The 19,285-nt window shown below is 39.6% G+C and overlaps 1 protein-coding gene across 1 annotated transcript in view; it reads left to right on the forward strand.

Annotated features, from left to right (window-relative positions):
- LOC117274806 (DNA-directed RNA polymerase subunit beta) overlaps positions 1-1,517 on the forward strand; it is a 2,287-nt gene extending 770 nt beyond the window's left edge. Inside the window, exon 1 of the mRNA XM_033654168.2 lies at positions 1-1,517. This exon is cut by the window's left edge and continues 770 nt beyond it. Within this exon, the coding sequence (XP_033510059.2) occupies positions 123-1,517 (1,395 nt within the window). The 5' untranslated portion in view covers positions 1-122.
- Positions 1,518-19,285: the final 17,768 nt, after the last annotated feature.

The raw sequence follows: 19,285 nt of genomic DNA on the forward strand, positions 1-19,285 counted from the left end.
AATTTCATGTGATTCGGTAAACAAAATAGAAATGCCATCATTGCTAGATCATTTATCTAATCTATCTAATTAGATGAAGAATGAACCAATAGTGGTATTTTTTGATAAATGGGAAATTAAAAATGCTCGGGGATGGAAATGAGGGAATATCTACAATACCTGGATTTAATCAGATACAATTTGAAGGATTTTGTAGGTTCATTGATCAAGGTTTGACGGAAGAACTTTATAAGTTTCCAAAAATTGAAGATACAGATCAAGAAATTGAATTTCAATTATTTGTGGAAACATATCAATTGGTCGAACCCTTGATAAAGGAAAGAGATGCTGTGTATGAATCACTCACATATTCTTCTGAATTATATGTATCCGCGGGATTAATTTGGAAAAACAGTAGGGATATGCAAGAACAAACATTTTTTATCGGAAACATTCCTCTAATGAATTCCCTGGGAACTTCTATAGTCAATGGAATATATAGAATTGTGATCAATCAAATATTGCAAAGTCCCGGTATTTATTACCGATCAGAATTGGACCATAACGGAATTTCGGTCTATACCGGCACCATAATATCAGATTGGGGAGGAAGATCAGAATTAGAAATTGATAGAAAAGCAAGGATATGGGCTCGTGTAAGTAGGAAACAAAAAATATCTATTCTAGTTCTATCATCAGCTATGGGTTTGAATCTAAGAGAAATTCTAGAAAATGTTTGCTATCCTGAAATTTTTTTGTCTTTTCTGAGTGATAAGGAGAGAAAAAAAATTGGGTCAAAAGAAAATGCCATTTTGGAGTTTTATCAACAATTTGCTTGTGTAGGTGGCGATCCGGTATTTTCTGAATCCTTATGTAAGGAATTACAAAAGAAATTCTTTCAACAAAGATGTGAATTAGGAAGGATTGGTCGACGAAATATGAACCGAAGACTGAACCTTGATATACCCCAGAACAATACATTTTTGTTACCACGAGATATATTGGCAGCCGCCGATCATTTGATTGGGCTGAAATTTGGAATGGGTGCACTTGACGATATGAATCATTTGAAAAATAAACGTATTCGTTCTGTAGCAGATCTTTTACAAGATCAATTCGGGTTGGCTCTGGTTCGTTTAGAAAATGTGGTTCGGGGGACTATATGTGGAGCAATTCGGCATAAATTGATACCGACACCTCAGAATTTGGTAACCTCAACTCCATTAACAACTACTTATGAATCCTTTTTCGGTTTACACCCATTATCTCAAGTTTTGGATCGAACTAATCCATTGACACAAATAGTTCATGGGAGAAAATTAAGTTATTTGGGCCCTGGAGGACTGACAGGGCGCACTGCTAGTTTTCGGATACGAGATATCCATCCTAGTCACTATGGACGTATTTGCCCAATTGACACATCTGAAGGAATCAATGTTGGACTTATTGGATCCTTAGCAATTCATGCGAAGATTGGTCATTGGGGATCTCTAGAAAGCCCTTTTTATGAAATTTCTGAGAGGATTTTATACTCATAATTGATATTGCTCCAATGTTTAAATGGAAGATAAATTTGGGATTAATAATTGTGAAAAGGGTATTTTCCATCACTTACTGTTGAGTTTTAGTATATTTATTGTAATCTATGCTCAGTTATGACTTAAATTTATTATCATTAGGCTTAGTAAGTATCAAGTAGACCAGGCAGTAGGATAGATATCTTTTGTATATTCTACTAAGTTGCCCATATACTTGTGACACTAGATCTTGGCACGTATTAGTAGACTTGTGATTTTGGGTTTTGTTCTTACGGTTATTAATGTTTCTCGTTGTTTTTATTTAATAATTTAAATCGATTTTGATTAAATCTTTTAAGTAAAAGAAAAAGATCACTACATAGGAAAAATCATTAAAATGGAAAATCATTAGGTTATTCATTATTGGCTTATCTAGCAACAGTGTTGGACGCTATCATGGCCTGATATGGAATTGGGTTGTGACAGTTTAGGCTCGTGCATTGAGGAGTATCATAACTTGCAATTTAGGCTCGTGCGTTTAGGAGCATTACAACTTGCAGTTTACGCTCTTGAATTGAGGAGCATTACAAATTGCAGTTTACGCTCGTGCGTTGAGGAGTATTGCAACATGCATGGACTCTTTAGTTTCATCTTCAGATGAATACTTGCCCCCATTCTCAGCATCCTCTCCTTCTATTTCATAATGAGGCTCAAATCTAAGAAACCTTTGATATCCACTTATAGCCATACTCAATTCCATATCATGTGCACGAGTTGCTAGTTCTTCAAATGTTTTGGGCTTTATGACTTGTAAGATATAGTGAGGACCCTAATGCATGCCTTGAATGCACATTTCGATGCCATAAGTTTCACTCAGGCGATCTTTATAGTTGAGACATAAGCTCCTCCAACGGTTGATGAAGTGAATAACTAGCTCATTATTTTGTTGAAGAGCATTTGTAAGTTCGATCATGCTTACGATACGTCTTGTGCTATAGAAACGATTAAGAAACTCCTGCTCTAATTTCTCCCAACTATTGATAGATCCAGGTTCGAGATCTGTGTACCAATCCTTTGAGAGATCAAATAATCTGTTTGACAAGATAATTGTCGTACGCTCCAGCATTGTTGCAAGTTTTAACAATGTGCGCTACATGTTGTTCCGGATTTCCTCTGCCATTGAATTGTTGCAACTTAGGAGGTCGATAACCAGTATACATCTTCAAGTTATCAATTCTTTGCATATACGGCTTTGCATATGTGAGAGATAATTTGGACGATGTCTCAGGTTTATCTTTGATAACCTCAATGATAAAGTCCTTCAATTTCTCAACAGGAATTAGACCTTCAGTGGAGACTTGGATCTCCTTAGTTTTCGTTGCTTGCTTTTTGGAGGAGCCCCATTTCTCTTGTAACCTTTAAAGATTTAAAGGTGTTTGTATGGATTCCCTTTCTATAAATTGGAAAGTTTAGCATCTTGATCTTGCACGCGCTTTGACAAGTCTTCAACTGCTTTCGTCAAATTTGTGAGTTGTTCTTCTATGGTAGAAACTTCAATAACTATTGCTTGCATGATGTCCGTAGAGGATGAAGAATGAAATAGATCATTATTGGGATAGAGCTTATAGGTCGCATTAATGGAGACTAAAGTAGATCCAACGCTCAAGTCATCATCATAAACTTACATGAAAGGTTTCGCAGACTTAGATAAACTAAGTTGGGCAAGAAGCTTTACGATCCTTTTGGCGACAACGTTCCCTTTTTGAGTCGTGCTTGTAGAGGATCTTGCTCTTTTTGAAGATGAAGATTCGAAAATAGGGATTGACATGGACGACACTTGGAGTGCTTGTTGTCCTAAAGTGCTTGCTTTGCTCCTTGTAACTGGCCCAAAACTTTCAAAGGTAACAATCGAGAATTCCTTCCACATCAACATAGAACTTGGAAATAGCAGCCTCACTGGAAGTTGATATGGAGTTAATTTTCTGTGAAGCCATTTCGATATTCTTGAACTTTGGTGATTGAAAAATTTAGATGAGAGATAGATATTATCCCACTAGGCGTGCCAAAATTTGTAGACAATAAATTTGCCTCAAGAAAATAAAATCAAGACCGAAAATATCGCAACAATCGTAGTATTTGATTTCAAATAATTTGAGTGTACAATCTCTATGATTCCTCTGATTCTTGTAATGACCCAACTGTTCGTTTTGAGCATTTGCACTTCGCTCAGTAGTTTACAGGCATAAGTAGCTTTGCATGATATATTATGACTTATGTGAATCATCGGTTTTGGTTTTTAGGTTATTCGAAATCGAATTGGAAGAATGGATTTCATGGTTGAAGCTTTAAATTGGGAGAGTTTACCAAGTTCGACTTTTTGTGAATTTGAACCTGGAACAGAGTTTTGATGGTTCGATTAGCTCCGTTGGGTGATTTTGGACTTAGGAGCGCATCCGGATTGTGATTCGAAGGTCCGTAGTTGAATTTGGCTTGAAATGGCAAAAATTAGATTTTCGAAAAGTTTGACCAGGAGTGGACTTTTTTATATCGGATCCAGATTTTGGTTCCGAAAATTGGAATAGCTTTGTTATATTATTTGGGACTTGTGTGCAAAATTTGAGGTCAATCAGATGTGATTTGATAGGTTTCAGCATCAATTGTGAAGTTTGAAGTTTCAAAGTTCATTAATTTTCAATTGAGGTGTGATTCGTTGTTTCGACGTTGTTATCTGTGTTTTGAGGTCTCGAGTGGATTCGAGTTATGTTATGGAACTTGTCGGTATATTTTGACGGGGTCCTGAATGGCTCGGGTGAGTTTCAGACGAGGTTCAGATCATTTTCATTTCGTGTTGCATTGCTGAAGATTTCTGGTTCTGGTGTGATCGCACCTGCGGAGTGTTGGGCGTAGGTGCGGAGCCGCAAAAGCGACAGTCTCATCGCAGAAGTGTGAGGGGGAGCTGGGCGTGAGTATCAAAGGTGCGGGTGCTTGGACGCACCTACACAACCATATATGCGGTTCAAGTGCACAGAAGTGGCTTAAAGACCGCAGGTGCGAGGGATTGTTGGGTCAGGTTGTTTTCGCAGAAGCGAAGTTTTACCGTAAAAGCGGTGGTCGCAGATGCGACGAATTGTCCGCAAATGCGAAATCGCAGGGCAAACGCTATATTATCGAGGGTTTTGGTTATTTCTTCATTTTGGGAGCTATGGAGCTCGGATTGAGGCGATTCTCGAAGCAATTTTCATCTTGTGGACTCGGGTAAGTGTTCTACTCATTTTTGATTTTATATCACGAATCTACCTTCGTATTTGGTAATTGGATTGTGAATTTTAAAGAGAAAATTGGGGGTTTTGGCCTAAAGTTTTATAATATGAATTTTTGAGTTTTGAACATCGAATTGGAGTCAAATTTGAGTGAAACTAGTATGGTTGGACTCTTAATTAAATGAGTTGTCAGATTTTGTGAGTTTTGTTGGGTTACGAGGTGCGAGTCCGGGTGTGATTTTTGGCCGATTTTGGGTTTCGATTAAGGATTCGATCTTTATCACTTGGAATTGTCTCCTTGGGCTTTATTTGATGTATTTGAGTTTCTTTTGGCTAGTTTGAGCCGTTCGGAGGTCACTACGCACGTGATGGCATCTTTGGAGCATCGCTTGGCTTGCTCGGCATTGGTATTAGCTTGTTCGAGGTAAGTAACTCTTCTAAACTTAGTGTTGAGGGTATGAAATCCCAAAATATATGTTATGCGATTGGTATTGAGGTGACACACATGCTAGGTGACGGGCGTGTGGGCGTGCACCATGTCAATTGGGACTCTGTTGTTTCCATGTCACTGTATAGTGGTCCTACTTTGTTGAAGTCCATGTTGTCACCATGTGATAAAGTAATTAAGATGCCAATCATGCTAGATATCATATTTAGGCTTTATGACGATACTGCTAGGACCCATAGTGATCATTTCTTGCTATCATTTCACTGATTTCATTGATATTTCGTACTCAGTCATATTCATGCATTCATATCATATCTAAGTCTCAGTTGTTATTTATTGATACATCATATCATTGTTGTCGGGATAGTTTCATGACATTGTGAGCCCGTGAGTGAAACTGGAGAGATCGATGACTGAGTGAGGTCGGGGGCCTGTTTGTGAGGATATTGATACTATAGCACGTGAGTTATCCGTGTAGCACGTGAGTTATCCATGCAGCACGTGAGTTATCTGTGCGGATCCAGATATTGATACTATAGCACGTGAGTTGTCCATGCAGCACGTGAGTTGTCCATGCGGATCCAGATATTAATATTATGGCACGTGAGTTGTCCGTGCAGCACGTGAGTTGTCCGTGCGGATTATAGCGCTTAGGCTGTAGGAGCCCTTCCGGAGTCTGCACACCCCCAGTGAGCGCGGTTGATATTATTGAGGGATGGATCTTCCCTAGATATGGATCTTGTCCGAAGCATTATATACCTGGAGATGGATCTTCTCCATGGGCTGGATTAGCCCTACTCGATACTGAGTGACTGATGATCAGTTGATATGTATATTCCGGGATGGATCTTTCCTGGGCCGGACTGGCCATATACAGTATCGAGTAATTGAGCATGATGAGTGGAATGTGTGAGAAGTGAGACTTAGTACTCTAAGAGTGTGACTACATGAGTTCATCTCTGAAATACATTGCATTGACATGCACACATGACATACAGGCATAGAGATGTATTTTTCCTCATGTTGTACGGCGTCACATCATTCATGATTTCTCACACATGTTGACATATGGGCATAATGATGCATTTGTTTTACACTAGCTATCTGGAGTGAAAAATGAATCACCTTACTTGTTATTGAAAGGAGTTTTGGAAAAAATCACAGTTTTCAAAATTACTCGAATTTTGACTTTTTCGGTAAAAAATTTCGGTTTTCACTGAGATACTTGAAAAGCAATGCCTATTTTATTCTGGAACTGTGAACGAACTAAGCATTTTATTTCTGAGATACCTCTTTTGTTACTTGTACTATGTTGTTATGAACTGTTGTGGAATATTGGTTTTGGACCCAACCTTTGTGTTAGCTTGTCACTACCTTCAACATAAGCTTAGGTTTGTTACTTATTGAGTATATGGAGTCGGTTGTACTCACACTACTGTCACGACCCAAAATTCATTAAAGGCCGTGATGGCGCCGGACACCGCTGTCAGGCAAGCCAAAAACAAATACTTAATTTGGATCTCATTTTTAATATTTCTGAAATCATATTTCCTTCAATTAAATAGTAGAAGATGGAGTTTACAAAATACATAATAATATCTTTAAAAATTCTAATACAGTGCAACCCATAATCGCCCAAAATCCGGAGTCACAAGTGCATGAGCATCAACTAGGAATATAAAATAAAACACAACATCTGTCTGAAATACAAATTGGACAGGAAAGTATAAATACTCTGAAGGAGACTCTGATGGTTGTGGACTCGTAGCGTGGAATGTAACTCACCTAAGTCCCCGCAATAATCGTGCCTTTGCGCCCACGAGGCCACTAGACACATATACACCTTCACAAAAATATGCAGCAAATGTAGCATGAGTACGTAATTCAACGCGTACCCAATAAGTATTCCGCCTAACCCCGAAGAAGTAGTGACGAGGGGTCGACTTCGACACTTACTAAGGGCCAAAAATATGATAATATGAAATTCTAATTAAGCATGATTTATATAAAAAAAAAACTGAGAACAAGAAATAACTGAACAATTTATCACCCTATTTAAGGACCCAAATCACTTCCTTCATTTAAAACAAATAATCTTTCAAAAAATGAATTTATACCAATTATAAAAGGAACTTTCAGTTCTATTATCACACACGAATACTACTGAGGACGTTCGGCCCAATCCAACATAAATGTAAATTGTGCACTACCGAGGGTCGAACGGCGCGAACCATAGATGCATCTATTACCCCGCTCGTGAATCATACATGTGACGCGGTCAAATATAAATTTATCAATAAATCATAACCCTTTCTTGATTCTTTTCAAAATAAAGACTATTCGCCTCGAAGCTTTTAAATCCTTAAAAATCCTCAACTCACTTCCATTGGATACAATTAACAAATATAATCAAATAATGGTGTTCACAAACATGGTGTAAACCTAAAACTACCCGAACACAAATAGGAATAGTAGCTACGTACAGACTCTCGTCACTTTGTGCGTACGTAGCCCCTCACAAATAATAACACATATTAATTAAGTTCACCTATGGGGTAGATTTCCTCTTACAAGGTTAGAAAAGAGACTTACCTCGCTCCGAAATTTCATAACCGGCTCCCAAGCCCTTCCAACAACTCAAATCGATGCCCAGCGCTCCAAAACTAGTCAATAAATGTGTAAACCTATAAATGTATGCTCTAATACTCATTATAATTCAATTTACAACAATTCCTAACTCCGCTTGAAAAATCAATAAAGCAACCCTCGGGCCCACGTGCCCGGATTTCAAAAACATTCGAAGACAAACACTACCCATAGCACTATAAACTCAAATATATAATTTATTCTCAATTTCATGCCCAAATCCGTGATCAAAATCCAAGAATACCAATTTCTAGGTCTTTCTTCAAAATTCCAAATTTCTACAAATTTTCATGCTTGAATCCATGTATTTAACTCACAATGTGAAGAAATCACTTACCCCATTATAGTTGATGAAGATGGCACTCCAAAGTGCTCCAAAATCGGCTCTCATGGATGAAATGAAGTGAAAATGAGCCAAAAACAGCGTTTTATAAATACCTCATTGCCCAGTGATCCTCGCACCTGCAGTGCAATAGCCGCTTCTGCGGCTCTGCACCTACGAAAATTCCATCGCAGGTGCGGTTCAAGCTTAGTCCGGCATTTTCCGCATCTGCGGCCAGGCAGCACTTCTGCGGCTCCTAGTGCCCAAGTACGGTCCCGCTTCTACGGAACTTGACCGCATTTGCGGTCCCTGCCTTCCCATCCAGAACCGCTTCTGCGACCCTCATGACCGTTTTTGCGGCTCCGCACCTGCGGCCAAAAGCTCGCAGGTGCGTTTACACCAGGTACCAGCTTCCTTAGCATTTTCCTGAGTTCCAAAAATCAATCCGTTAAGCATCCGAAATTCACCCGAGGCCCCCGGGACCATGTCCAATCACACCAACCAGTCCAATAACATAACAGGACCTGCTTGAGGCCTCAAATCACATCAAAAGACATCGAAATCATAAATCGTACCACAATTCAAGCTTAATGAACTTTGAAACTTCAAACTTATACAATCGATGCCGAAACCTATCAAATCACGTCTAATTGACCTCAAATTTTGCACACAAGTTAAGATCGACATTACGGACCTATTCCAACTTTCGGAATCTGAATCCTACCCCGATATCAAAAAGTCCACTCTCGGTCAAACTTCTCAAAAAACCTTTAAATTTCTAACTGCTGCCAAATGACCTACGGACCTCCAAATCCACTTCCGGACGCATTCCCAATACCATAATCACCATACGGATCTATTCACAAACTCGGAATCCCAAACGAACATTGATAACATTGAAATTCACCTCAAACAAAACTTATGAAATTCTTCCAAATTGCCAACTTCCACAATATGCGCTGAAACTCTCCCGGGTCATCCGAAACCCGATCCGGATACACGCCCAAGTTCAAAATCATAATACGAACATGTTGGAATCTTCAAATCCCGATTCCGAGGTCGTTTACTTAAAAATCACACTTTAGTCAGTTCCACCAACTTAAAGCTTCCGAAATTAGAATTTTCTTTCCAAATCAACTCTGAACTTCCCGAAATTCAATTCCGACCACGCGCACAAATCATAATACCTAAAGTGAAGCTGCTCAAAGTCTCAAACCACTGAATGGCACGCTAGAGCTCAAAACGACCGGTCGGGTCGTTACATTCTCTCCTACTTAAACATACGTTCGTCCGCGAACGCGCTAAGAACTGCTTCTGGAGTTGTCTAAAATCGTTGTTTAACACCTTGTGCACCTACCCGTGCTACCACAACCCAGTTGAGCACATTTGCTCGAGCAAACCTGAAAATCCTCCTCCTTTTTTGTCAAATAAGCCGTAGAGGAAAATTCCAACATCTGAAATTCTCTACCAAGACGGTTTCCAACATATGAACACCGTATTAATCACTACATGATGCACCAATACATGTTTGCATACCTCCGCGGAATCCACACCATGCACCGCATAATTCACATGACCATAATAACATCCCCTGATAACAATAGCTGAAACCCCCCGAATTCGATACTCACAACACACCTCATGACCCATATAAGTCTTGTTCCAACTCTTGCAATACTTCCACGACAGATAAGATGTGTAGAGCTCATAACCACCTGCCGAATCACAATTTATGGAGTCTCTCCTCCCGTCAAGAACGACTAACTCATTATGGATTGAAAAACAATATTTACTCTTTAATATGCTTCATATAAATCTGATCGCACTGATCTTGGGTCCAATAATCTCGTCTCACCCAGTACAAGCTACTCAGGCAATAAGCTACCTCAAACGCTGTCAAAAATCTCATATGATGCCACAATGTGCCAACTAGCTACAGACTCGAAGCGATACATAAGAAAAAAAATGAACTCTGGAAAGAACTACTCAACCCACGTAACTAATTAAACAACCGAAAGGATGTTATGAACCTTCCTCAGGAAATGAGAAGCAAAACACGCAATAATAGATATGGGAAACAGTACTCAATAACACACTGTTGCGGTGTGCAACCCGATCCATACATGATACCGTTGCGGCATGAAACCCGATCCAACCATGATACCCGTAGCGGCGTACCACCCGATCCAATCAACATATCCGTGGCGGTGTGCCAACCTATCCAACCATATACCCGTGGCAGTGTGCCACCCAATCCACATATAATAATCTAAGGAAAATACACATCGAGCTGTAACGCTTATACTCACGAAATGCCTGAATATCAACCATAAGCACGCCAAGTGCATAATACAAATCCTGGGGAGACGGGTAGCGTCATGCGCTATAAAACCCAAACACGACTAAGGTGCGATATATGATCTGCATCTCGAGAGCCATCCTGCTCACATAGTACCACAAACCATACGGGATCTCAATACGAGTGCGAATAATCAAACCACCTCACAACCCACTTGGTATAATATAGATTACACAGGATAGCTGACGACAGGAATAACATCCAAGGCCCAAAGACCCTCCCGAAAACAACGTTATGCTGAGATGAGCACATCCAGCTTGATATAGAGCCCACATTCACATTTAGATCCATCCACGGACCTCAACCGATTCTGATCATACCATGCTTAGCTAAATAGCCTCTCAAGGACCCACAAAGACCTATTCACGATACATAAGAACAACCGTCAAATCCAGAACAAACTACCACATTCCACAACCAAATGAACTGAGCGCCCTTCAGGCATAAATTCTCACATTAGCGATAGTACTACAATCTCCATAGTTGGTTTTACATCTTAAATCAATCGAGTGACTACATGCTACACTTATACAATCTTCCGTGGGATACACTCCCACGACCCTCTGCACCAGGTAACAAGTCTGCACATCCATACCACCGATCACACTAATGCCATAAAGCAAATCAAGAATCCGTAATCAGTACACAAATCCTCTTACACAGGACACCGATCTCAGGTGACGCTAAAGACAATACCAACTTACTCTAAATATCCAAATTCTTCCCTGATCATCCTAGCTCGTAACATATTTGTCAACACCGAACCGCAACCTTGATCCTCAGCTTCCAATTTCCCATGTCGCTTGCTGCACCTAACATGCCAATACGTGAGAGTACCAGAATTCCATAGTAACCCCTGCTCCACTAATAGGATAAACACTTTATCATATAGAAACCTTTTACTCAACTCATTGCAAGAGGACAATCGCCACACATGACTGAATTCCCAAACCGCAGAAAATACAACCTCATGTCGTAATCTAAACTACCATAACTCTTCCAAAAATCCCTTTTACATAACAAAGCCATACGAATCGAATACCTCCCAAATCAACCAAGTTGTGGTGGCGCTCAAGCCCAAGTGCACAGCCACAAACTACATGTATAACTGTACGCTGGAGAAACTGGCCACTACCATAACCGTGTTGATTCAACCATTACCAACCGAGCCATTTCTTCTAATTTACTCGGGGCTTGCCCTAGAAATAATGATAGCTCCATTCAAAAACTCATGAACCCAAATCCTCACTCATCCTGAGTGACCTTATTTCACGAGACCACGTTGTCTCCAAAACCCACAAACCATCTCATACCCTCCTTATGCACATATTCACATCTTCAACTGGTAAATCCATTCTGAAAATCCCTCTATGAATTCGAAGTTATTTTCTCCCATTCCTCCAATTCCACACCGCAGACCGATGATAACGTAGAACACTCCAAGCCACTTTTCATAATCCACTGTGAAAGCTCAATACTTAACCATACTACTGGCTCGAAATCCTTAGGCACCGTACTTTGAACCCACTAGAACTATTATTGAGAGTCACCCACTATGACTTGTTCCCAATTATGATCAAACTCCAAGGCACTGCTGGCACATGAACACCCTCTCAAAGAAGCAACCGGCTGAATTCCTTTCCTTGTACATCACATCCACACGAAGCATAAACTCTAAGTCTTCCCAAAACCTCAACATGAACCGATAAAATATAACACACATTCCTCAAATCCTTGGCTCAAATCACCATTGATGTTCTCTCTCCTTAGTTGTAGCAACCCATTAATATGTCGTTAACCATAAACCTCACAAGTAGATAACCATGCAATCTGATCGTAGGCGGTGGGGCTCTCCCACTTATGCTTGAGGCTACCATTACATGACCCTAGAACCTACCAAGATTCCTTCTTACTTACTGACATGACCTTGCGTAATCGACCCGCCAAATTCCTCGAAATCTTCCTGTTAACCATTTCATGAACGCATTGAATCACTAGCCATATTTACATATTCGACCTTTTACCGGATAGCCAGTAAAATTATTCGTAGAAGCTTTATCAACACCACGCAACCGCTAACCTGCTCACAGGAGATATCCCACCTGTGGAAATTCCCTGCCGACCTCTTTCAACGACGCTGCCCCGAGTACAATTACAACGAAACCAATAAACCCTCTTGAACCCATGCTCATTCACCAGCTGTACAAGTCCTTTCGCTCCCCTTGACATCAACTAAAGGTGCAACGACGCATTCCAATCCATGTAATGTTGCCTCCCTCTTTATACTAAGCAACTCCCTCCTGTCATATCCAACCTTCCTCATTAGTAGCCAAATATTCCCAATTAGTCCGTAGTCCTAGTCGTTGTCCACCATGAATCCCAAATCACTCTAAACTTTCCCCAAGGCATGTAGCTATCCTACCATAGAACCCATATGCTACTCTACCACTCTCCCGCTTTGGTCAAACCCTCTCCTTTAAGCAACTACTCGATTTCTGTTTCTCATACTTGGCCTTCCAGAATTTTAACCACCGCAAGACACCTCCCATATGTCCTTCCTCATCCTCCGCTGCCCAATTGTTGCCTTAACTCAATATTTATCTCGATAGCACTAGAACTAATAGATCACGACCAACTTTAAACCCCTCTGAAGATCATCTTCCTCGAGCCATCAATATTAGAAATACCCATTTAAATACAAGAATTACTGCACTCTGTTGTCTCTGACAATAGCTTCTCCGGCACCATCTCACACTACTCTACCCGAAGGAAAATTGATGAAGACCATAACACCGAAGGACTTAACACATTCAATCCAGGGCGACAACACCACATCACACACGAAAATTCCACCATGCTCGAAATACCAAGTCTCATTACTCCGTCAATCCAAACCTGAACATTCATAGTCCGATTGCCTTTCCTTCATCGGAAAAAAAATACTGGAACTCTGAATCATGCACTGAGTAAACCTCCTTCCAAGTCATTCACTGCTTCGACGCGTAGACAAGCATCATACTATTACACCAACACTGTGCAATAGAAATGCGCAAATCATCATAACAATCAATGCCAAGTCTCAAAACCTTAGGAAATATTGATACTGAGCTGAAACGACATAATGGCCCTCCTCAAGGTGACGATAATAGCCCAAAGCAGATACACAGGGAGAAACATCACGTACCACATCTGTAGTACCATTCGAATTCCTCGATTCCCAATTTATAACAAGTGTTTCACGCCGCATAATATTAAATAGGAAGAAAATGAAGGCATAAGCCTCACAGGGATTAAATCGCACGACGAAGAATCAAGAAGGGAAGTGCTCCTAACAGCCTTGTAGCCTCTCAAAGATAAGTACAGATGTCTCCGTATGGATCCACAAGACTCTACTAGACTCGCTCATGACTTGTGACACCTAAGTGAACCTGGTACTCTGATACCATGTTGTCACGACCCAAAATCCATTAAAGGTCGTGATGGAGCTGGACACCGCTATCAGGCAAGCCAAAAATAAATACTTAATTTGGTTCTCATTTTTAATATTTTTGAAATCATATTTCCTTAAGTTAAATAGTAGAAGATGGAGTTTACAAAATACATAATAATATATTTAACAATTCCAATACAGTGCAACCCATAATCGCCCAAAACCCGGAGTCACAAGTGCATGAGCATCAACTAGGAATATAAAATAAAAAAACAGCATCTGTCCAAAATACAAATTGGACAGGAAAATATGAATACTCTGAAGGAACTCTGTTGGTTGGGGACTCGTAACGTGGAATGCAGCTCACCTAAGTCCCTGCAATAATCGGGCCTCTACGCCTACGAGGCCACTAGACATATATACACCTGCACAAAACGTGCAGCAAATGTAGCATGAGTACGTAATTCAACGCGTACCCAGTAAGTATCCTGCCTAACCCCGAAGAAGTAGTGACGAGGGGTCGACTTCGACACTTACTAAGGGCCAACAATATGATAATATAAAATTCTAATTAAGCATGATATATATAATAATAAAACTCAGAACAAGAAATAACTGAACAATTCATCACCCTATTTAAGGACCCAAATCACTTCCTTCATTTAAAACAAATAATCTTTCAAATAATGAATTTATACAAACTATAAAAGGAACTTCCAGTTCTATTCTCACACACGAATATCACCGAGGACGTTCGGCCCGATCCAACATAAATGTAAATTGTGCACTGCCGAGGGTCGAATGACGCGAACCATAGATGCATCTATTACCCCGCTCGCGAATCATACATGCGACGAGTTCAAGTATAAATTTATCAATAAATTATAACCCTTTCTTGATTCTTTTCAAAATAAAGACAATTCGACTCGAAGTTTTTAAATCCTTAAAAATCCTCAACTCACTTCCATTTGATATAATTAACAAATATAATCAAATAACGTTGTCCACAAACATGGTGTAAATCTAAAACTACCCGGACACAAATAGGAATAGTAGCTACGTACGGACTCTCGTCACTTCGTGCGTACGTAGCCCCCCCCCCACAAATAACAACACATATTAATTAAGTTCACCTATGGGGTAGACTCCCTCTTACAAAGTTAGAAAAGAGACTTACCTCGCTCCGAAATTCCATAATCGGCTCCCAAGCCCTTCCAACAATCCAAACCGATTCCCGACGCTCCAAAACTAGTCAATAAATGTGTAAACCCATAAATATATACTCTAATACTCATTATAATTCAATTTACAACAATTCCTAACTCCACTTGAAAAATCAATAAAGCAACTCTCGGGCCCACGTGCCCGGATTCCAAAACTTTTTGAAGACAAACACTACCCATAGCACTATGAATTCAAATATATAATTTATTCTCAATTTCATGCCCAAATCCGTGATCAAAATCCAAGAATACCAATTTTTAGGTCTTTCTTCAAAATCACAAATTTCTACAAATTTTCATGCTTGAATCAATGTAAAAACCATGTATTTACACTTACCCCATTATAGTTGATGAAGATGGCACTCCAAAGTGCTCCAAAATCGGCTCCCATGGATAAAATAAAGTGAAAATGAGCAAAAACTCCATTTTATAAAAACCTCACTGCCCAGCGATCCTTGCACCTGTGGTGCAATAGCCGCGTATGCGGCTCCGCACAAGCGGAAATTCCATCGCAGGTGCGGTACAAGCTTAGCCCAGCATTTTTCGCATCTGCGGCCAAGCAGCGCTTCTGCGCCTCCGCTTCTGCGGCTCTTAGAGCGCAGGTGCGGCCCCGCTTCTGCGGAACTTGAACGCATCTGCGGTCCCAGCCTTCCCCAGCCAGAACTGCTTCTGCGACCCTCTGTCACAATCCAAAATTCCACTACAAGCGTCGTGATGGCACCTAGTCTGTAAGACTAGGTAAGCCGATTTCAATTACATTTTTGGAGCTTTTTGTTTTATATGAATAATTAATAAAAACTAACAACGGAATAAATATGAATATACAACCTCCCAAGACCGGTAGTACTGAGTCACGAACTATAACTGAATACATGGGATGATCACGAGTATCAAATATACAATATTGTTTGTTTAAAAATTAACAGTACAATGAAAGGAAAAGACTCCAAGGGACTGCGACGACCAATCAGCTCTACCTTGAATTCTTACGATCCCGCTTAAACTCTGCCCAAGTCCAATATCTCTAATACATGGCTCAGCACAAAAATGTGCATAAGTGTAGTATGCGTACACCACGGTCGGTACCCAGTAAGTATCAAAACTAAACTCAGTGGAGTAGAGACTAGATACAGCCAAGACACTCACTAGTCTAATAACCTGTGCAATATAATATACAAAATAATAACAAACAAATAACAATAAGGGCAACATAAAACAACCACTGATATGCACAGTAAGACAATAAAATCACCATTAATATCGCTCAACAATTGATAAATACAATTACACCCTGTTAAATCAAGTTCTTCAATTAAATATCTTTCACATATAATTCTTACGAATAAAACTCTTTTTCAAATATAATTTCCTCAAATAAACATCTTTCGAATATAAAATTATTTAACTAAATTTCTTCAAATATAATTTCCTCAAATAAATATCTTTCAACTACAATTCTTTCATATAATTCTTTTTAAATAAAAATCCTTCCAAATAATATTTTGAATATAATTCTTTCAATTAAAAAGTCACCATGTGACACCTAATTTCATTATCATAAAATTACGGGTCTCAACCCATTTTCATATTTTTCGTAAACACGGGTCTCAGCCCATTTTCATATTACCACGTCTAGCACCTCGTGCCCACTTTTCATATCACAATTGCACGGACAGTTCACATGCCAATATTATTATCATTTAATCATAGTACCTCGTGCCCACATTACATATCACAACTGCACAGACAATTCACGTGCCAATATCTTCATTATTTACTCACGGCACCTCGTGCCCACATTTCATTTTATAATCCGTCTGGCAATAGCCACAGGCTCTCAATTTCAAAATAAATCAGATTGTTATCAATTTACCAACAACAAGACAAATTTCACAAAGTATAAAATAAACACAAGAAAATCACAACATCACATGAAAATCACCAACACCACAACTCCACATCATCACATATCATCCCTAACAATAGCCACCCGTATCGCTCTTATTTCCACCCTTATCGCTCTGTCCAGACAATATCAATAGCCACCCTTATTGCTCCTAATGCCACCCTTATCGCTCTTATAGCCACCCTTATCGCTCCGCCCAAATAATATTCCAACAACCACAACAACGGTGAAATGCCACCCTTATACCCACATAATATCAACGGTGAAATGCCACCCTTATCTCCCCAAAAGTATAACTTACACAACACAACAATTTACACGGAAAATTATCACGGCAACATAACAAAATCAATTCATATCACAATTTGCCCAATGGCCACAACCAAAGTTCCAAAGATAAAACCAAATCAATTAATTTCACAACAAACAGTCGAAGTCCCCGCACAATGAGTATAACACCCCAAAAATAATCAACAGAGATAGAAATTACTCAGCATAAAGCAAAGCCTTCATTAATCAAAACTTAGATAATTATATTAACACTTCTTTTTTAAACTTACTCAATTAATTATTTGCATAGGAAAAATTTATATTGAAATTAAATTACAAGAAATATAAAATATAAAAAAAATACTCACGAAATTACATAAATTTTCAAGTAATGATCACATCAAATTGTCATATAAAAACAAATTCAACAACAGGGATTTAGGCATGGCAAGTAGATGATTTAATAAATACTAACAATTATCAAAATTACTACACGATTTGCCCAAGACTTTAACTCAATGAATTTTGCACATATAGGCCCGAGTACGTACTTGTCACCTCGCGTACATGACTTTTTCACATTTCACAAATGACATATAAGACTCGATGCCTAAGGGGTAATTCCCCCACTCGAGGTTAAGCAATGGAGTTACTTTTTTGAAGTTATGTCGATATTCCAAAATCGCCTTCTTGCTTGAATTCACCTCCGGACCGCTCAAATCTATCCAAATTAATTGTATAACTCCATTAAAATTCATCAGAAACAATTCTGGATAATAATACGTCGACTTAAAAATTTATTCCAAAACATCAACAAAAGTCAACGCGGGACTCGCCTCTCGGAACCCGACATAATTTTCACGAAATCCGAACACCCATTCCGGTATGAGTTCAACCATACCAAATTTACTCATCCGACATCAACTCGACCCTTAAATCTCCAAATTAAACCAAGAGGGTTTTCACAAATTGTTTTCCAACTTAATTTACCAATTAAATGTTAAAAACAACCATAGATTCGAGTAATTTGACCAATATTGATTTAAGAATACTTACCCCATTGTTTTCCTTGAAAAACTCCCGAAAATCGCTTCTTCCCGAGCTCCAATTCGTCAAAAATGCATTTTTAGAACTTAATGTTTCTGCCCAGGAATCAAAGCATCGCGATCGCAGAAGAACGAATGCGATCGCGTAGAAGGAAAATGGCTACTGCCAAAAAGGTGTTACGCGATCGCAGACAGATTTGTGCGATCGCGAAGAATGAAAATCCGGTGCCCACGAACTGAGCTACGCGAATGCATAAAGAAGCAGGCAAAATCGAAAGAGGGAAAGGCATACTTACGCGTTCGCGGACAGAAGAATGCGAACGCGTAAAGGAAATGATCACCAGTCCCCAGCTCGCAGTTTCTACTATGCGAACGCGAATGTGGAGTTGCGAACGCGAAGAAGAGAAAGGAAGACCTTCACGTTCGCGGATGGAAGCTCACGAACGCGTAGAACAAATAATTCCTCCTCCATTATAACACTTCGCGAACGCGAAGGAGATGACGCGAAGGAGATTAAGGAAACCACATGATAGATTCAGCAGTTCAAAAATAGAAGAAAATGGCCCGTAGCCCATCCGAAACACACCCGAGGCCCCCGGGACCCCATCTAAACATACCAACAAGTTTCATAACCTAACACGGACTCGCTCGAGGACTCAAATCACATCAAACGACATCAAAACGACGAATCGCACTTTAAATCAAAATCTATGAACTTTGAACTTTCAAATTATATATCTTGTACCAAAACACATCAAATCAATCGGGAATGACTTCAAATTTTGCACACAAGTCATAATTGACATAACAAAGCTATTCAAATCTCCAGAGACCCCGATATCAAAAAGTCAACCCCCCCCCCCCCCCGGTCAAACTTTC

Source organism: Nicotiana tomentosiformis, chromosome 6 (genome assembly GCF_000390325.3).
Source record: "Nicotiana tomentosiformis chromosome 6, ASM39032v3, whole genome shotgun sequence".
NCBI lineage: Eukaryota > Viridiplantae > Streptophyta > Magnoliopsida > Solanales > Solanaceae > Nicotiana > Nicotiana tomentosiformis.